The sequence below is a fragment of the Opisthocomus hoazin genome, chromosome 8 (genome assembly GCF_030867145.1).
Source record: "Opisthocomus hoazin isolate bOpiHoa1 chromosome 8, bOpiHoa1.hap1, whole genome shotgun sequence".
Classification (NCBI taxonomy): Eukaryota; Metazoa; Chordata; class Aves; order Opisthocomiformes; family Opisthocomidae; genus Opisthocomus; species Opisthocomus hoazin.
Window position 1 is genome coordinate 45,336,639 of NC_134421.1, and position 22,090 is coordinate 45,358,728.

At 37.8% G+C, this 22,090-nt stretch overlaps 1 protein-coding gene across 2 annotated transcripts in view; it reads right to left on the reverse strand.

The window, feature by feature from the left end:
• Nucleotides 1-22,090, reverse strand: part of TFEC (transcription factor EC) — a 100,564-nt gene that overhangs the window by 32,571 nt on the left and 45,903 nt on the right. The window contains exons 1-3 of one of the 2 annotated variants that reach the window (XM_075429023.1): nucleotides 5,498-5,535; nucleotides 4,736-4,987; nucleotides 2,363-2,458 (exon numbers count right to left, since the gene is read on the reverse strand). In XM_075429023.1, the coding sequence (XP_075285138.1) occupies nucleotides 2,363-2,458; nucleotides 4,736-4,987; nucleotides 5,498-5,530 (381 nt within the window). In that variant the 5' untranslated portion in view covers nucleotides 5,531-5,535. Of the gene's footprint in view, nucleotides 1-2,362; nucleotides 2,459-4,735; nucleotides 4,988-5,497; nucleotides 5,536-22,090 lie in introns of those variants that run through there. The other variant, XM_075429021.1, reaches the window with a different exon arrangement.

A 22,090-nucleotide genomic window follows, 5' to 3' on the forward strand; every position in this document is an offset into this window, starting at 1 on the left:
AGCCCCTATCTATTTAGAAAAAAGAGGAAAGAATGGCTTCATGAACAAACATTGTTCAAGAAAAGATTTTGCTGGAACACTCCCACGCCTTACACCATATTAAGAAAATCAAAAGACTCGGATTTTTTTTGAGTTTTAGAGACTGATTTGCACAGTTTGGACAAATTCAAGACAATGCCAAGAAAGGAAAAATCTAAGATGCAATCGTAAAAACTCTTAAGCATTACACTGGAGAAGTGTAAGGAGGAAGCAAACACAGAATCATCCAGGCACAGCTCAGTCTCACTTGTGATCTCGCTTACACTATGTTGATGGCAGCCACCATAGCCAGGCACCTTGTACAGAAGAAGTAATATGAATCTCTGGTTAAGTACAGCACAACCCCAGTTCCTCTTCTCAGGGGAATTAGATGTTCTCTCATTCCTGATCATGTCTCCTAGTCCAACACTATACGTACATAATATATAATACATTGTATATATTATATCTAAATTTTTAACTCAGATAGATAAACAAAATGTCATTACGTTTAATGTGATGATGAAAAACTGGATCTAGAAAACATATTTTCTACCTCCTTCTATCTTTCTCTATTGCACAGCTTATGACCCAAATTTTGCAGGCAGGTTTAGGCTTCAATGATACCATAAAACCCTGAGTCACAAGCTAAAATCCTGAAACCACCCCCATCTGCCCATTTCTTTCATATCTTTTTGGAGTACAAATTGCCAAAAGAGACAACAGTGCTTGATTGCTTCCACACCGGGGCAGTTCACATGCCTTGTTGAAGGCAGGCATCATTTTGTCTTAGTATTGCACAAAGAGATTTGGAAATACACACTTCCCTGGCTTACCTAGCAGCCTGGGGATTTCCTCAACACAGACAAAAATCTAAATATAATTACTTGGACCACAGGCATTGCAGGAGTCTCAAATCTTTGCAAGTAAGATACTACCTAGGCCTAAAAGTCACTGCATATTTCCTTGCTCATCAAGAATAGGGTATTCAATACGTTTTAGAGATATGTCCTTCACAGCTGAAGATAAAGGCTAGTGAGGCTGGAACTAGCATAGATTAACATCATCCAGTTTTAAAAGGTATTGGGGGAGTGTGAGGCTAATCCAAACCCCAGAATTCATGCCTCTCATCACCATCCCACAGTACCACACCTGAAAGGTACCTCCTCTGCCCCGTGTTAATTTGAGCAAAAATACTAATTCACTTCCCAGGGAGCATTTCTTTGCTATATTCTGTCCTGAGATATGTATAAATCAGACTGACTGTATTAGTTCTGTAGCTGGCATGCAAATGCTAGGTATTCATGGAACTGTTCTTTGGCAACAGCACTGGACTCTGTAGTGGGCAACATAGAGGCGTAAAGATCTTATCTCCTAATATATTTTTGTAGCCAATGATGTTCCGTAGTCAGAAAAAGATGTTCCTCTAGTGGGTGATTAAGAGCAAGCACCTGACTCCGTATTCTGAAATGAGCTTTGTAGACTGTCAAAGCCTGTGAAAATCCTTCCGCCTTCACCAGAGCGAAGTTTCCCTTTATCAGTACCTATTTTAAGGCCCTGAGAACAAAATCTGTGGAAAAAGGTTCTCACGATAAATCAGGGTTTCAAGAACAAAGAACATCCCTTCTATAAAGCGTGTTGCATTACAGTTATTGATAGGTATTGTTTAAACAAATAATACTGCTCTATGCATTGTTGTGTCCAGAAAATGTCCATCTTTCCTCTTTAAATGTGTAACCTGTATGGAAATGTAAGTACCCTTTACTAATTCTCTGTCATTTCTTTACAAAAAGACATTACACAAACGTAACAGTTTGTTACAATTATTCCTATAAAACATTTAACATGAAAAGTGATATTTCTCATCTTTGCTCTTGAAATTATTCAACTAGGTGCAACCTGCCTTTCTGAAAGTCAAGAATCAGAGACCACCCTTGCTTCAGCATAAGACATTGGAGAAGCTACGATACCGGATAAACTATTACATGGGGAAGATTTGACTTTTTTAGATGAAGGTTCTTTAAGCAAGACTTTAAAAGACCTTCTAGGGTCCAGAGACTCCTCTTATCCATAGTCCTGCATGGGAATTAGTACCTCCAATGGGTTATGCACCAGAGCTGGTGCTGGGATAGAACCCCAAATGCTATTCAGACCACCTAAACCAGCTGTGTCCCACCACACTGGAAACTTTTCCTGTAATATTTCTTGACAAAAGACAAGCGACTGAAGGGAAAGGAGAATAATTCACTGATAGTACTGCTTTAGCCTCTGACGTGTGATGTGTGCTTGAATCAATGAAATTCTCTATTCTAAACAGCAAGGTGAAATTCCATAAAATACTTACAGTTCTTTGCATTAGTAAAGGAGTTTCAGAACAACCTATGCCTTCATCATTAAAACTTGATTCCATATTGATTATGTCTTCAATCACCTCTTCCATCTGATAAAACAATATTTTAAGATCAATCATTACAAATAATAATGGAAACGTTATTCTGAAAATACAGAGGAAATAATCTTGAATATTTATTACATCAATAAAACTGAATTTCAGAAGTTTGTATCTTAAAATGCAAATAATTCAAGCACTTTTACACAATATTCACATTTTTTACTTCTTGTGAAAACAGTTTTTGTGGTTTAGCAAGTTACTTCTTTCCTCCCAAGCACCAGCCTATTCCCCCTTTTTAACCCCTTATTGCAACACCAAGCTCAGATGGCAGGAGTACACTGCTAAGTTGTAATTGTGATCTGTCACCTTCATCAAATGTGTCATATCCACAGTGTATTGCTGCGTTGGTGAAGGAAGGCTGAAGGGAGCCTGTGGTTCTGCAAAAGCATGAGTCACTCAAGATTTGATGTTACACACTGCTCTCCAGATTCAGCAGGGAGAGGTTTGTGTGGTGTTTGGCAGAACACTGGACACTTCTCCAGCCAGCCCTCTGGTCCCACTTTTGTTCTAATCTGAACCAACAGCTACTGAAGAAGATGGAATAGCTCATTAATTACTTGGGACGAAACAGTGAATACTTTGCAGATGTATAGACATATATAAATTTGGACAAGGTACAGCAGGATTTTTCAATAATAATTTCAGTCTGGTTCCTTTCTCAAGATAACTTTGGAAAAGATTCCATTATGAACCTGTCACTGTTAACTCTACCATGTGCAGCAGTAGTTGACTCATGCTCTCAGGCTTTTCAAGCAACTCTTGGGAGCTGTCTGAAGAGCTGTAGCTGAAGGAAATGTAGAGGGTCCTATGCAACAAAAGAAAACATCACACAGGCCAGGGACCTCTCAGTACAGACCTATAGGCCACGTCGCCCAGCATAGCTCACACGTACACTCCTCTCTCTCTCCAAAAATCAGACATGTGTTGTCCGAGGAGTTGTGTCCAGACTTATTTAGGAAAGTGCTGTCTGGGCCAAAACGATGCCAGGAAATGCCAGAAAACAGGCAATATGAATGAGTATAGCTCAGCGCACCAACATGTGTGTGGGCCCTGTATTATTTACTAACATCCCTACAGCCTACACTGAACCACAGGGCATATTTACAGCTAGGAAATTACCCTGTGGCAGTCATCTCCCTGAGGGTCTGGGATGGGATTATTCAAATTGTTGGAGTGATGCATACAAGGACTTTGGCCTGTGCCAACTATCACTCCCAAGCACAGTTCAGGTGAGTGGTTTACAAGCAGCCATCTTGCTCTCCAGGACAGAGAGTAGTACAAGAGTGGGCTCCAGATGTTCCTGGGCAGACACCCAAAGAGCCCGAGAACCACTGCAGCACGCTGTGCTTACTAGCACAGAGGTGACCACAGAGACCTCCACAAAGGGCATCTAAAATAATCTTTGCAGAGTGGTGGGTCCTGTAATCCATGAACCTGACGTAAAATGTCAGTCGTCAATGCAGAAAGAATGGAGGGGCCACAGATGAGCTCTTCGGGAAGTCTTGGGTTTATTTTTTTCAGTTCCCTCACGCCTAGCTGCATAACATCCAAATGCATAAATGGGTCACAGTGTATCTCTAAGAATCCTCTGTTCTGTTAGAGCCCAAGATGTAATACGGCATTTCCATTTCTCATTTCTGTAGGAATTCCCCTTTTACCTAATAAGCAGTCTCCCTTGGAATCTACTGAAGTATTAAAGGCCATAATGATCTACATCTCACACTGGCTGAGAATCTGACATTGTATAATAGCTGTACCTCTATTAAAATCGATGGTGGCACTAAAGTTAGCATATCTATGCCAATTTACCCAAGATAACCCATGTATAAATATATCGGCCAACTGAAAAATGAATGAGCAATTCTTTCAGTTACAACTTTAAGGCAATCAGTATTTAACTTTGTTATGCAGCTAGGATAATACTTTTAGACAGAAATAACTCTCATCTGAAAAAAAGTTTTGCGTTATCAAGTACGTATTGAAAAAATGTACAGCAATATATGACACATAGATAAAAAGATGAAAAAGTATATTTCAACTGGCAGTAATTTAGAAGCCTGATCATGCAATAAGTTATTCACAGGCATTCAAGGGAATCACCCACATAATCCAAAAGAATTTAGGGAGGAAGTGCTGCAACTCAAGGCCCCGTGAAAGTAAAGAAAGTCATCTCTTGCCCACTGCCAGTGCGATGGGGGTCCTGTAATGTTCTTGTAGATGTACACAAAGCCCATTTCCCCATTCCTTTCACCAGCCCAGCCTTACCGCATTTTCATGTTCTCCTCCAAGGGCCAGCAGCTTGCTAACGGGGCTTTCTGGTGTGCCAATGTCGCTGACGGGAGGCATGTGTCCGTTTCTTAAAATGGAGGCCACTCCTGCAGGCTGGATTTTGTGGGAATGGGAGAGGGAGAGCGTCTGGCTGGACAGCTTGGTATCGAGGGTCAGGTACTGCTTCACCTGGTGCCTCTGGCTTTGCTGTATGTGGTATCTAGACTGATTTTCCAAGTGTGTTTGTACCTAGGAAGGCATGGAAATAATTGCTAAAGTTTCAAGATATTGGTACCGGTATTTGCCCATATGTTCACCTAAAAAACTTCAAAACAATAGATTCAGCTTTAATAACACTCAGATAGAATGATTATTAACCTTAAATCTTTTTTTTTCAGTTTTGCACCCTCACACATTTCTTCTTTGTGTGCTGTTTTCCCGTAACACAGCTGAATAAACCTTCTGAATAATTATCAAAAAAAAAATAGATTTAGAAAAGACAAACATGATCCTGACAAAAGACCAAAGTACGCTACTCATTTTTCTCTTCTCATTTAAGAATGATCTCTGGTGAAATCACTGACCATTACAATCAAATCTACAAGCATATATGTACCCTAAAATCAATATCACAGTATCTTTACTTTTTTATACCTGAAAAAGTAAATAAACATACAAAGAAAACCATAATCCAACCAACTTCAAGTAACACCAACAGCAGCAGACATTCGCTCATACCTAAATCCGCATTTGGCTTACCTTGTAAGAAGTACAGTCAGGTAAGTGAGGCATTGCTGCACTTCTGCAAAAAAAAGAAACCAAAATAGTCCAAGCTATAGTCCTAGATGACTGTTCACTATCCTCAAACCACGCAGTCTTCTTGAAGTCCCTCTTGAGGACAGATCACTTTTTGAGTTGGTAGGACTTTATAAACTGAGTGGTCATGCCAAAATGGCTAATTGAGTAAGACTTTGGGCCATCCTTTGAATACAGAGACTGACAGTTGCTACTTCAAACAGCTCCCGTTTCAGATCAATGTCACATTCCTGCAATTTAACTACCAGAGGAGCACTGCATACACAAATCTTACTGTCATTTCAGCCCTGTGGCTTTCTCCTCTTCCTACAGCATGACTGGTCACAAATTTCTTATAATAAATTTTTCTCAAGTGGCCTCTGTGTAAGCATGATTAATACTTGCTAAATAACAGCAAGACTTGCTTTGCAGCCCTTAATTCTAAAAAAAAAATAAAAATCAGTCATTTAAATAAACTTCTTTCTAATTCCCCTAACATACATAAGCAGAGATAAATAGCCCATAAAAGGGGTTTGCATTTAAATTAGCTATATTTTTGTACAATATTGCAGTATCTACTTTATTTTTAATCGTGTTCTGGTGGTATGTCTAGAATTATTCTAATTATGTTTCTTTAAACTAATTTTCTAGTTATATTAAAAAGATTAAGCCATGCAGTAATGAATATAATACCAATTATTTTTGGTGCAAGTCTTAAAGTTGTTAAATAATATTTCATTAAAATATTGATACAAAATCTTAAATACACTATTTAGATCTTCCCCTGTTGTAAGTTAGGAAGGTATGCATCCCATGTAAGGTTTTAAAAACAACATGTGTATTTGGGATTTATTTAAATCATGATATTACTTGTCTTAGTCAAGATCTTTGTGTTAGTTTTCAAAGTGTATAATGTACTGTTAATTTTAGCTCTGATTTATCACGTCAGGATACATGTAAAACCATCCTAAATCATTCAGATTCTTATGCATCTGTTTACTTCATCAGTTTAAGTTAGACTTTAGCTCATCTTGAAAGTTAGACACTTGTGCAATTTCTTAAATCAGAATCCAAACAATAAATCTACTCCGTGCCAGTTTAACAAGAGTATCGATCTTGGGCAAAATGCAATGTGCTGAGGGAAAAAAATTATGTCCCTTTGTATGACCAGAGCAGGGATTTGCTGTGCACCCTTGTCTTCTACTGCTGCTTCAGAAGCACCCGGACACATCGTGCTTGTGTTGGACTCTAGGGTCACTGATGAATCCGTGCAAAGTGACCGCTATCCAGCCCCTTGCACTGCCTGAACAGATGAAGATCTCTTTCCAGCAATGCAAAGCACTGCAGTCGACAGCTTTGAAGTCACATCTTCTTTGCATGGCATAAATGGGACTAGGATCAATGCACAGGCTACAAATACATTTACTGCATTTCAGCCCAGCTACTTTTTTCTTTTAAATGAAGCTGATGAACACTTGGTAATGAGCTATGAATGAATTGTTGTCTTTTAGAAATTCTATAGGCCTACCTGAAGCATGAAATTCAGACTAACAAATGTCTTCAAATTAAATGGGGAACATCAGAAATTTGCAGTGTCTGAAGTCTATACTACCTTATATTAAAGTTTCTTTTTAGTAAGAAATTTTAATAAGGAGGTGGGCTCTGCCACAGAAAAAAATTGTTGAAAAGTCAATGGCTTGCTTTTTGCTTTCTGTGGACATCAGATTGCTAGTGGCAGACTGAAACCCCTGTGCAGCCCAATTTCCCAGTGAACCACAACAAGGCCATCCCACCGGGGTGAGGGTGGGATATGTGACAGACAATCACCTAACTGCTGACTAAGTCAAAAATCAAGTTTATCAGGAATCCTTATTTTGTATGATATTCTTTCAGCGTTTATATCCTGTCAGTGCTACCCTGAGCTTCCACAAGCAGGAAAAGAATTTAAAGCTTCTCTGATGGACTCTGTTGCTATGGTTTTGCAAACCTCTCCACCCTCTTTACTGTGCCAGTTGCAGTCATTACAAAGCAGAATCATTGAGGTTAAAAAGGATCTATGCCCTGATTTTCAAAAAGTACCTAAAGTTGCAGTCCCTGGTGATCTTTGTATGTCTAAATAAGTCTTAGAAGTCAATGCTAATACCAAGAAGAAAAGCACTTTTGAAAGTCAAGCTCCTGTGTACAGTCAAAGCAGAGCTGGATTCTTATTTTTATAATCATACTGTTAGTGTATAATAAATGGGGAAAAACTCACGCTGTGCCAAAACAATACTAAGATTGTAAAGACAAGCTCTCAAAAATTACAAATTACTGTTAAAACTGCTCATGTAATGTGTGAAATAAGAGAAGAAACTCAAAACTTAATAGTTTTATGAAGTCAAGTGTCAAACACAAAGTATGACCAGTTTATGCGGATGACTTTTATTATATCAGTATTATTAAGATCAGTTTAGGTTTTCTGAATATTTTAGATTAAATAAACTCTCTTAAACAACTGTTCGCATAATTACAAACATTAGACATCTACTTGATTCTGAACTTTTTAATGGTGTAGAAAGAGTGGCTAAGCACTGGCACAGGTTGGCCAGAGAGGCTGTGGAATCTCCATCCTCGAAGATTTTCAAAACTTGACTGGACAAGGCTCTGAGAACCTGAGAAAGTGCAAAAGACTTTTAGAAATAGCCAGGAAAATTTGAATTGGTGGCCTAAATAAGGAAAATCTGGATAATCGTTATTAAGTCTGGGGAAAAAAATATTATCATGTTACGGGTTGAGTGAAATAAATGAAAGCAGAGAAATAACTGGAAGATCACTCCTACACATAAGTAATCCCACAAGTAAAACAGCCCAGAGCGACAAGCACTTAGCTGCTTAGAGAGCTTGACCATGTGCATATTTTACATCCACTAGATAAGGTCCTTCCACATAAAATTGAAAAAAACCCAGTTTTTTCACAGTAAAATCATCCTTATTTCACCCAATAATCTGTGTATGGTATCCTCCAGCAGTGCCAGGAGACTGATTTTCTAGTTCCTCATCTTTTGAGGCGTTCTGTGAGAATATTTTATCAGAGACTATGTGAAATTTTAAGGTGAGGGTATCTGAATCTCTGCAGTCTAGGCGTCTTCCCATATATAAAATCGTTAAAGCTTCTTCAGACCAAGTACCTGCAGTGTTGATGCTGACACAGCCTTTACAGCCACAACAGTCTGAATATAGGGTTACCTTCTTTTTTTTCCTCTCTCTGAATAACAATCATTTGTTTAAAGCAAAACAGCTTTAAAGGAAGACCCTGAGATGATTTTCAGGGTAGAGAATCCAAGAAGCTGGCAGCTCCATGGAACTTGGGTTCTCGTCTCTAACACATATTAAGTAGTGTGATTTGATAAAGCAGATCTAGGTCTCAGCACACCCCTTTCTATTAAAAGTCTCTCTGACTTTTTATTTTTCTGTGAAATGGATGACTTGCTCATGGATATGCTTGATTTCTGGGGACCCCTAACAGAAATAGACACCCAGTAACCACCGGACGATCTAGATCCTGACTCGAACAAAGCTCAGACACAGCCCAGGACTGAAGTGTTTTCCGACTGGCACATTTGCTCTAGCTCTCAATATAGTCAGTGCTCCTGAAGCTCTTTTTGACTGTTGCGTGTGCAAGGTGTAACAAGGTGACAAATTTGTGCAGATGGAATGCTGGTTCTCCTCCCAGATAGTCTTGCAGCGGCTGTGGCCATGTACTTTAAATGCTGATTATTTCAGATAATATGAGGAGTGAAGGACAGCATAAAGTTCAACAGTAAATAGATTATCCGCTCCCTCCTAGGCACTGCTTTTGTCTATTATGTGGCTTTCCTAATCATGGTGAAATTAAAGCCTATTCAGAGCAAGAAACATGAAGCATGCACGGAGTCAAAGGCATCTAGACCAAACTAGAATATTTTAACTACACTAGAACAAAGCTAGAACACAAAATGAACACTCTGAGATGGATTTTGTAATCCGGAAAAGATCCCAATGCACATATAACTGACTGCACCTATTTCTATTTTATCTCTCACTGACAAGCCAGTTCTGAGAACAAGAACATAACAGCGTTTCAGAATTACAGACCCATATTCAAACTTCTTCAATTGCTCTTTCTAATTTGAGCACACATCAACATGTGGTAAAACTGTGGTAGAGTTGTGTAACATCTTTTCCCACGTTCACACTCTTTTTATCTTTCATTTCTAATATATTGCACAATGGCATAACTAGGCCTTCAGTAGGCTATTTATGTAAACTCTTTTACTTCCACATTTGCTAATGAGATTTCTTTTTTTCCATTACTGAAAGAATACCTAGCATGCCAAAAATAAGAAAGAGGGCATATTTAAGGGATATGAAGGAGATATGAACAATGTCGATGATATTCGGTTAAGCAGCATCTTGTATTGGTATTCCACTAAGGGCAACCAGATGATACATGTACTCCCAGGCTGCCTAGCCCAACATCAGTCCTGGGAGAAATAATAGGAAAACTGAAAAGAGATTCAATTAATAAATTATTAAAAGATAGGAATATAATTAATGCTAGTCAACATAGTTCTGTGCAAAATAAGCCTTGTCAAACAAATCTACTTCTCTTCTTTGATGAGATTTCAAGTTAGGTTGCCAAAGGTAACGATGTAGGTAAAATACACTTCAACTTTTGTGTGTCTTTTGACTTAGTTTCATTCAATATTCTAATTAAAAACATAGCACTACACAATATCAATAAAGTGTGTTTTAACTGGATTAAGCGTTGGCTAACAAACACGCATAAGAAAGTAATCAGCAAAGGCATCAGAAAAAGGAGCTCTTCAGTGTTGTACTACTCAACATTTCCATCAATGATTTGGAACTAATGAAAAATAAAAATAATGAAAAACAATAAATATTTTGTAGAGTAGTGATCCCATTGAAAGAAAATAAGTTCCCAGTCAGTCCAATACACATCTACATATGCTGGAAGAAGAAATATAAGATGCAACAGTGGAGAAAAATGAATGGAGAAGACAGTGGAAGTAGTGAGTCTGTAAAGAATTTGGGGTTATAACAAACCAAAAACTCAGCAGGAGTCTCCAAATGATGGTACAGCAAGAAAGGGAAAATTGCATAAAGGAGGTAGCGAATAGAAACCTGGATTTATTTTGCTTATATTTATGGCTCAGAAAAGTTCAGCAATGGGAACCTAAAAGTATTTCTATCCTAAACGTTTTTAAAACATTGTTGAAAAAATTAAAAGGGTGCAGAAAAGAACTATGGAAGTAACTGAACATCAAGAAAAGGGTGTTTCAACAAAAGTTTAAAGAAACTCAGGCAAGGCAAGAACCACTGGCCACGTGCTGACGTTAGGCAAGTTCATGTCAGAGATTATGTGAATAAACAGTGAAATACTCAAAAGGAAATGCTCTGACTGCTGGTTTCTTCAAAATGAGGGTCGATGACTTTCTGGAAGAGATGCATTAGACAAATACAAGATACACTTTTTCAAACACACTCTTGGACTCAAAGCTGAGTACTAGGAAAACAAGTAAAATGGAATACAAAAACCTGTACTTTAGGGGAATTAGAATGAGTGGTCTAACAGCCATTTCTGTGCTTAAATTTTATGGATTTTTGGATCTGAGAACTGGCTATTATAATACTTGTTCTTTGCTTAAAATTCACACTGAATTTAATAAATGTTTAAATCTCCGCTACAAAACAGTATGCTTAAATACAGCCATAGTATGCCGGACAGAACTCAGTAGACTTCATTACAGTTAGCCATTTATGCTGGATGTTAATTTGTTCCAGTGTTTTTAACAGCTTCTGAAGTAAAATTTCTCACTCTGATGGGATCGCATCATTTATCATTAGTCCTGAACAAAACACCTCTCTGCAACTCTTTGAGTTATGGGGCTTCATGTTCTTTTCAGCCACTGTAACAGAACATAAGCATCTAATTATAAACTTTTTAATAGTTAAAATGTTCTGTAAGTACCCAAAAAGTCTAATTCCATTTTAAGATAAGAAGCACAGTCAGAACACAGACTATTTTAGCTCTATTTCTGCGGACTTTCAAACGGAGTTTAAGGGTTAGGAAGAAAAGCATTTTTTAGTGATGAAAAAAATCCTTTTTAACTTCTGTTACAAATCAACATCAGTTGTTTGTTTGCCCTGCTCTTTCTATTAAACTTTTTGAGCAACACGTATTTATTACATTATTTCATAATAAAATGAAATTTTAATTTAGCTTAGCAATTATACACTTCTGTTCTATCTTAAAAACCAAATCACCAAATAATGTAGCTGTTCACTTTAATCTTTAGTTTATAAAGGCATATGTGATTATGTCAATTAATTACTTAAACTAAACACAGTAATTAAATTTTAAATGTGAATATTTTTCTTAGTGGAACTTTGATCTGACTAGATGAGACCTCCTCCATTAATATGCATGAAGAGAGAATACAAAGCAAAATACATCCAGTCTGGCAACTCACAGCTGTGTTTAGTTGATGTCTTAGAGTAGCTTTCAAGTTGAGAAAAAATTCTCATGTGACTTTAATGCACTATTTTTCATCTTATTTAACCTTTGACATCATATTCACCAGGAACATGTGAATGTTCTTTCAAGGGTGAAGAGACTGAAGAAGAAACATTTTAAAGTTCTTTGACAAAGGCCGTGTCTTCAACAATGACTACTGCTTCTGTATCTTTGTATCTCAGCATCTAAAAATAGCTGATAATTATAAACGTGGGGTAGGACGGGAGCAATCGGAAATTCTCCATCACACAACCAACCATTATGAAAAGCGAGAGGAATGTGGGAGCAAAAGAACTGCAGAAAAGACTTTGCAGAAACCATTGCTGGGTAAGGAAACTTTCTCTGCACAGTCAGGCACAGTAGAGCAGCGTTTCTCTCAGGGAGAGAAAGGCAGCAGAGCTCTCGGGGCTGTGGTTATTAGAGGTTAGATCCTACAGCTCGCCATTTTCTGCCAAATCCCCATGCAGAGACAGGGATTTTGACAGCATTTCCCCATTGTGTTGTTCTCTAGCACTCGCTGAGCATTGATGGAGCTCAGTCCTTTCAGGTATTCCTCTGTGCTAACCTCCTTGTGCAATCAGAAATGAGTTGGGGGAAGCCAACTACCTGCACCGAGCAGCTACAGAGACATTATCAAAGCAAGCACTTCCATTTGCGCCGGCATACCTGAGACACTCTTGGCTTCTTAATTGAACTCCTGCAGTTAAGATACACACAGCTCTGATGGCTCCTTATCCATCACCTGCTTGACTTCTTAAGAAAGGATCCCTAAGGTCTTAAGGCCAGCTTGTCATGTTTTGAAATAACAGTGAGCCTCGATGACTTTGTGGTCTTCACTGGCAGAAAAGACTCAAGTTTTTAACACTGCACGATAAAAACATCCTATAAAGTTAAGCAAAGCAAACTACAGGAAGTATTTTTACAAAACTCTCCCTTTGATTTACATTAGAATTTAACTGAAAATGTAAACTGTGAATAAAACCAACCACTACAGTTAGTAGGCCACACAAGTATAACAGCAGACCACAATCAAATTATTAAACCACAGCTAATATCCTTACTTTGACTCTGCACAGTGACCCTGTCCATGCTCTCATTGATTCATGACATCTGCGAATATAATAAATCCTTACTGTTCCAGTTCCTTTTTTTTGTTGGGGTTATTAAAGGACAGTGAATGTGACTCTTGCATCTGAAGAATGGAAAGAAACTTTTTGTACGGCTAGCTGTGTTTAAAGAGCTAGGTCCTGATACCTTTACTTAACTACTTGTCGCTATTTCCAGAAGTTATTCAAATTAGGTCAGCTAATAAGGTGTTATTAAATGGAGAAGAGGGTATCACAAATATATTCAAGGAAAATCAGTCTTGAGTATGCAAAGTACAATCATCTGGTTTTTAGTTAAAAATCATCTGCTAATGATCTTCCACAAGTGCAGTTTTTTTGGTCCTTGTAGAAGAAATAGAAGAGAAACATTAAAAGTTCTGTGTTTGTCTATTGCAACAACTAACACAGATTCATAAAAATTACAGTAATAGTAGCATGAGAAATCCATAACTAGAATGATGTATTACCTTCAGACATTCAAGATTTTCTGACAAATACCATATGTCAAAAAAAACCCTACTCCAAAATACAGGATTTGTATAACACAGGCTGATACAGGGATCAGGAATAATGAAAATGCTTGCAGACATAAAAGTTTGTACTTCGTGTCAGCATTTTCAACTATTTAACTTCAGATGAAAGCACTCAGAAAAGACAAAGCTGACTGTATTATGAAGATCTATATAGTCTATTTTGTTATCCATAGGTAGTCTGGAATATAGGTGTAACATTGGAGAGAACCAATAGGTATGTGTACTAGCTGTATGTGTAAATGAGAAAGTTAAGTGGTTGAACTTCAAAATGGATGAACCAAAAGAAGGAAAATCACTGGTGTGATGGCTACTTTAGTAAATTCCTGAAAAGTTTCAGAAGACTGGTTTGCTTTTTGGTTTCTAACTGTTTTCGTGTGACAACTGTTATTTTCTCACTTGTATCTCAACTTAAAGGTTAAGAGAACTCAGAGACAAGTCAGCCTTAAAAAGTATGAAGACGGCACATGAAGTAACAAGTTCTCATTGTTGGCTACACATTTTTTCTGGCTTCCCAGATAAGCAGACACTGTATCATTTGAGATGCAAGGACGGCAGTAATATCCTTCCTGTTCAGTTACAGACAGAAGGTAGAAAAGTGTGTTTTCATGGTACGTCAGGATATGGACATCAAATGTAATATGGAAAAAAGTACTGACAGTAAAATTGTAAGAGGAGAATATAGTCCTTTGGCATTTGAGTATACTGATATTTCTGAGGGAGGAGTATGTCTTTTTATCATTATTTCTTTATTCCATTGGACAGGTAACGTTTGCACACAATAACATTTATAATGCGCTTTCCAAGAATGTTTTTGTGTTTTGGCAGCACAAGCTAAAGAAGAAAAAGACAAAACCTGAAGACTGCAAGCTTACCTCTGGCATGTTATTCTTTTTTATAAATAGAGTAAGTGCAAAAGGTTTAGTGATTTTGGATGAAATCACTGTTTTTGCCTATTTCTACTACAAAAGGTTGATGGCTGTGTACCAAGGGGCCTATATCAACTTTCCCCCAGAAGTGAAACCCATTGGTTGAAAAGCATGATCAGTTTTGTTAAAAGTGGCAACAATTTCACCACCAGCTGACAGCACTGCTTATTACTAACCCCTTTTTTGTGTGTTTCAGCCTTCCCTCACTTTGAAAACAAACTGTACTGGGGTATGCACCCCGCAGCCCATGCACTGCAAGAAGGGAGGAAACAAAGGCGATGGCATGAGGCGGCATCAAGGAGGCTAATCTGTTGGACAAGTTATTTTAAGTCTGTGAGGGGTTACAGCTTCTATAAAGACATAGACAAAACCAGCTTCAGCCTAAGAAATGTGCTTCCTACTGCTTTCCTCAGTCTCAGAATGATTTAAGTTTGTCACTGTTCTTACAAATAAGAGTTAAAGAGCCTAGTTGTTAGTGATAAAACACCTAATATCACCAGAAATTCCAATCAATATAAATTTTTACTTAAAATTGAGTAATTTATTATGAGTCTTTTCTGAACTATAGTTATGCATGTTTGAGTCTGAAAAGATACTTTTCAGCCTAACACCAACAAATATCTGCTAAAGAGGAGAAGGGAAGCTGAGAATTCATTCAGAGAACACTTACAGAGTACAAGGCTCCAAACACGTTTTGCCGTACCCCGCAGTTGACTGGAAATCTCACAAAAATAGCATAATCGGTACTTTCAGTACTGAACTGAGAAAGGAGTCTTGCCTTTTGATGTGTATTTAAAATAATCTTAGTGTACAACATGTTTCATTCAGCTAACTCAATTGGCCAAAAAAAAAAGAAGATATTAATACCATTACTAATGTACAACAGATCAAAATTTATTTCCTTTTATAATTACCTTAAATTCTGAAATCAGCCTTTAAAAACCTTTAGAGCAAGAACTGCTGTAAAAACACCATAAACAGAATCAAAAGGCAGCCTAGCAGAAACAAGCATGTGTCGTTTAGTGTTAGAGTTGTACTTTACAGGATTTATATTTCAATTCAGGTACAACAAACATTTGTGCACTTAGCAGACACCACAGAATAGGAGATGGAGGAGTGACACTAGGGTAAACTCAACTACTCAACAGTTTTCAGCCAATATCCACTAAATAAAAACACGTTAATTAACAAAAGATGATTGATTTTACTGGGATTAATCAAGAGAAATTCCCACTTAGTTTAAATGAGAGTTCTGTGTGAGTATAGAATTAAAGATTACTACTGGTAAATCATTATTAAGAACATTAATTCTAAGCTGTATTGTACAGAACAAGTCTTTCAAATGCAATGGTCCTAATGTGGAAAGGAATGTACGAGTGAAAAATAAGTTAGAATTTCCTAGAAAAATAATTGTTACAGCTATGTATCTGTAGGAAATATTTCTGTCCCCAAAATTAGTTTTTTTAGATGGATGAAAGAATGTTTAATAATAAGAACAGTATTTTAAAGTCTTCCGTGTGTTGCCACAGGACTTTCAGCAGGAAAACATGTTACAGTGTTTGTACTGCAACAAAGTGGTGTGCTGTGAAAGTTAACACTAAGATTTAGCAAGTGAGTTTACTAGTATTAATGAATTTATTGAATTATGAAGTGAGTTAATTAGCATTTATCAGCATAATCAGTAGGCCGTTCTGGAAAGAAGGCAAACGGTAGTCTCTTAGTCTGCCTTAAGAAGATGGCAGACAAAACTGTGGTTCTGTCACACATGCAAAACAAATCAAGAACCAATTACCCTGATTTTCTTCACACAGTTATAGTGCAAGAACACTGGTTTGTCAGCATAGATACTTGCGGGCGGCGGATGGATATCTATCAGTTTTATCACCTTTACAAAGCAGCATCCCCCCGGAGCCCAGGTACCTGAACACAGCAGGGCAAACAACAAAGGGCTAGTACAAATCTGGCCGTGAACCATGTACGTCACTGTTTGTGTACACCCAGTTGGTTCAAGAGAGAGAAAGCAGAAGTGGTTCATAAGGGTATTTCCTTAACTCTTGCTGGAGTTTCTGTTAAAGAAGAAGAAATGATACAGCACTTTTAAGGAGACTAACTCCCTGTCTGTGTCTTAAATGCATTATAAACTGAGGAACAGATGCTGAAAGAAATGAGTAGCATAACAATACAGCCATGCTAGCCATTTCCTTCAACCGTTTCGTCAGTCTGTCATCACTGTTGCCATTCAAAAGGCCACAAAGCCTAAACACAGAGGCAGAACTCTTCCTATTATGGTCTTCTATTATTATAATATAGAGGCAGCTAATTATCTTTCACATCAAATACTAGGGTTATTCTCAACCCAGTTCACAGTCCCAGTTTATTCAGCACTGTTTCAAAGTACCTTAAAAACAAAATTTACTGAGATTTACTTGGGCTCATCAACTTTTCCTTAGCTGTATGCAGAGCATATATGTAAGATTCTTATATTTTGGTAACACCTTTATTTTTCTCAGTCAGGTCCAGATTTTATCCATAAATTGGTGGCCTTCAGGACCATTTCACTGAATTAACAGATGCATAAATACTTGTCGGGGTGGGGAAGGCTTTCTTACTGAAAACTGACAGAAAGGACAGCATAAGTAAATGTGGCCTCAGACTGTAGCTGTGCTGGTCTCTCAGCTGTTTGCCTTGTCCCTCTTGCTTTGACCACAGCTGCACGCGTGCACAGCCCACTGTTATAGCCAGGGTGGGCTGTATAATGGGCAAGGGTATCCTTCCGTAAAGATTATAAAATCCAGCTACTTGAAGTGCAGAATTCCTGCTGTGCCTCCCCATGGCTGGATCTCCAGCAGAAGAATTTAGCTTGTCACATTAATCCATGAGTCTCCAGCCTGCTAAATTTAATCCACATTTTCAATTCCTGAAGCAAGATTTTCATGTTGACTACTAAGGTTTCATTTTCACTTCTAAGGTACACTTTATATTATTGCAGGTTTTCTCTCTTCAAAAACATTTATAGTGCAGTTGAGTTGAAATTTACATTTGACAAGGTAAGTGAAAAAGTCCTTTTCAGTTATATTACCAACCCCCTTTTCTCCTGCATGAAGGTCTCCATAAACCTTGAATGGGAAACTAAGCACAGCAGTATCAGCAGAGAATACTCAAGTCACCTGAGATTTGTGGGTGGCATTATTCTCATATTTGCTGGAAAGCTTTGAGGCAAGGCTCAGAGCAGTGGGAAGAGCAGGAAATGCTGACTCAGGAAGAACAGGTGCAAAACAAAAACTGGGTTTAACACAACTATGAAATGCTACGACTAAGAAAAATTAGAAAAGTTAGGCCAACTGGCTATATTAGGCTGCCAATGTAAGTAGAAAAAAATAAGGCTTGATAAAAGTTGTCAGAAAACTGAGCAAAGGAAAGAACGTTAATTTCAGTTTCTGCTTAGAAGATATTTTGAGTATCCCTGTATTCCTAGATAGAATACTTGGAAGCAAAAATAAAGATATTCTCCAAGAAAACAGGGAGAGTGAAACTGTGAAAGAAAAGAAAGATGAGTCTGTCATCATAACGAAAACTAAAGAACCTTAAAAGATGAACAGAAAAACCACGATAAGGCAATTAAACAAGAGAGAAGTAAACAAAACAAAACCAGACAATGTTGGAACATAATAATAATAAGAAACGTAGGCCCCATTCCAGTTTTTTAGTGGATAGTTTACTTGGGTGCCAAGGCTAAAACCATCCCTGGCATTAAGCAGCACAAAGCAGTGCTGCCATTACAAACACAAAGGATTGGAGCTCCCAGTTTGACACAAGAAAATGTCCTGGGTGGTTTTGCAGAAGAAATGTTTAATTATTAAACAAAGCAAAGAAACAGAACATGTTCAACATGAAAACAAGCTCGGATGCAGAGAATCTTGGTTAGCATACTTTCTTTGTTTACACAGAACAAAGGGTCCTGATGTTACACCTGAAGCTGAAGAGACCACAGGAGTACGTCAGCCAGAAAGCCCCTTGCCAGTGTGGGCTGGGGATCATCCAAAAGACTACCAGCAGAACAAGAAACACTGCTAATCCCCACCAGGCTTTTAATCATCTTATGGATCCAATGTAGACCTAGTTATTTTGTCGCTAGGTTTTTCTTCAAGTTGGCAAAACTCAGACCAGATAGTGAATAGGCAGGTAAATATTTTAAAGCTTTAACTGCTTCATTAAAGCAAATCCCAGTCGATCCTGCCTCATAGACAAGAAAGTACTAGCAGTACAATTTCACTGTTTAGAGGATGGACACAGAAAGTTCTTTGAAATAGTTTATATGTCAAAGTGTGCAAGGTGTGTGTCCACCATGCAAAAACTGCCATGCGTGGGAGGGGAAAGGTGTCTCATCGAAGAGCAGCCCTGGGCGACAGCTAATTTGGTGAATAATCATACTTCAATTACTGAGAAGTGAAGGACCAGGGGCTTTTTTTTTTGGCTGAGGATTTAGTAGAAGCCACAGCAAACTCCATATTAAATATTTCTTCTACCATTCCCACTTAATTTCTGGGTGTCCAGTAGACCTAGCCTTTAGACTTCAACAAGAAGAAGAGTATTTTACAAGAGAGATGAACATGGCTATCAGTTTCCTAAACCTACCTTTAAAGCCCACCATCCGGGAGGTCTGCTATAAGACACTGTAGTATTCCCTTGATGTGACAGATACAGAAAAAAGGCTCTGCATAGAAGCAAGACAAGTCAAAATGCTTCACAGTACCAGTAACTGCTGTAGGCTGTACTGTAGTAGTACTGTAGCAGTAGTGTAGGCTTCAGATCTGGACACTGTCTCTCAAGATGTGTGGAGAGTCAGAAGAAGAGAAAAGCTGGTAAGAAGGTGAAAACAGAGGATTACAGCAAGAAGTGGCCTGCACAGCAGTAGGAAATAGAAGGCTACATATAAGCCTTCATATATAGATCCCATTCACACTCTAATCAATGGCATAAATTTCAGATTCTATTTTACAGCTGTACAGTAAAATGAAACGGTAATAAAGTAGAGTATGTAGAGTATTGCAGATTAGGGAAAAAAATGGACCTCTTAGGGTTGCGACCTTCTCTGCTAGTGAACAAGGGAAGCTGAAGGCCATGTATCCATCCTCCCAAGTCTGAACTCAATAGTTTCAACAACACAGGGAATATAAAAGATGGACGCAAGAGCAGTAGCTGACTTGAGACAGGATGAAGAAACAAATGTGTTTAACAAATACTAATTCTCAAGAATCACTTGATTCCTCCCATTTTTCTGTTTCTCTAGAGCTTTTTGTGGTTGCATTGTTTTTGATTCCACAATCAAAGAGTTTTTATTGAACCTACTTATTTCCAATTCCCAAATTTCCTGTTAGCTAATTAGAAGCTTAGTTTTCTCTATCTACTTCCATCTCATTGGTGTTGGGGGGGTTAGAGTGAGGTGATTGTTTTTGCTTAATCACTGCTTATTGCTACAAGAATGTTTTTATCCTTGCTAATACCTTTCTAGGCCCTGATCCTGCAACTACCTACACTATTCCAATGTTATCCTACCAAGAGGTTTCACTGATTTCAGGGGATACTCACATGGACAACTGTTTGCAGGATGGAAGCTTTAAGCAGTAATTATCAAGGGCATACTGCATTAGTAAGCTATGAAACAGGTCCTTATGAAGCACATCACTCTTCAGTTGTGCAACAACGAAGTCATATTTTATGCCTATTTACTGAGAATTGATCATAAAAACCATTTAAAAGGATTTGCAATTGTCAGTTTATAGCTACAATGTGCAATGAGATCTCACCTTCTGCACTTGACAACAGTAAAAATTTTGACTAGCCAAAGGACGTGTATGTCTTAGAAGAAGCAAGATGACAAGCTGGCATTTCTTGGCTTAGGTTAACATTCTTTAATCACCAGACCATGTTGTGGCTCCACTGCACTGGGTTCTTCCTGAATGCAGCAAAACAGTCATGCCATTCATAGGAAAATCACTCTTTCTACAGTACTTGCCAGTGATTTAAATTACAGTGCATCAGCACTCAGGAGTTCTGTGTATTCAGCCCCTGCCCTTGTTATACTTCCCCTTTACGTCCTTGAGCAAAACATTTAATCAATCACCCTTGATAAATGTGAATAATAATATTTATTTATCACTATTATTATATGTTTTACATTTTGGAAAAATCTTTGGGGCAAGGATTATTTCAGTCCCAATGGGACAATGGCACCTCCCCTTCTGAGACCTTTAGTTGAAACATCTCTTCTGCTACTGCAGCTGCTACTAACACTACTACTACTAATAATAATAATCTCTTACTTATTGCCAGTAAAAAAACAGACTAAGCAATTTTATTTTTCAAGAGAAGACATATGGCTCTGAAGCTAAATATAAAAATTCAGTCTTATCTCTTGTATGACGACCAATTATTCTGTGTTAGTAGGCTGCTAGTTTAAGGACAAGACTAGACGTGCAAGCATTTACTTACCAGTGTAAGATTTATTATCCCAGAGTTCCTATGACAGCCTATTAAGAAATAAATTGTTGCATCACAAGAAAATCAACTGCAGCCTAAACTGGTTTTCTTTTTTGTTTTTTTTTGAGCTAGCAAGGTATGTTTGCTGTAATATGCAATGTAAACACCCATGCAGGTTAATTTTTAATCTGTAAGGGCTTGACAAGAGTGTATAAAATTCTGCATGTACCTTCTCATTCTGTCATTTTATTGATAGAACTTGTTGTTTCCGCCCTTAACTCGAAATGTCTTGCCTGCTCATGTTTATGCAAAACAGATTTTTTGGAAGAGAAGAAAAAAAAGAGGTACTGTAACATCAGAAGGAAACATCAAAGCACTAGTGGTAACATCTTAAGGCTTTCATCAAAGTAGTGAGGGAATGCATTAAAGCAACAATATATGTAGCTTACAAATGATAGGACTATCAAATTCAACAGTATGTCTGATGAACATAGAGGACAGGTTTTACATGCATTCTTTGTTTTAAAAGTAAGACTCGAACCATGGTTTTGCTTTCAAAACTATGAGAGAAATATTAAAGAAAAAAAAAGTAGACTCGGGTCTTTAGGATGTGTCAGCCAATGCAGCTGCAGTCCAGTCGAAGGCAGCCAAGCCCACTTACACCTGATGACAAGTTACACTTTTATATTTTTTAAGTCAATGTCTTCAACACAAAAAATATATAGATTTTGTGCTTTTTGTTCCTCTCTGCTTTTGTATCTATGTGAGACTTGAGGAATGGAGTGCTGGGATCTGGCCTTATGAATAATAAGTGTAGGTAGTTCTAGTAGTTTGGAACAAGTCTGTTATGAAATGGTGGAGTGTGTCCACAAAATACCTTTCTGTCAACCCTGCTTCCCAAAAGTATTTCAAGAATCTCTAAGTTGGCTCCATGTACGAGGGAAACTTTATTCAGT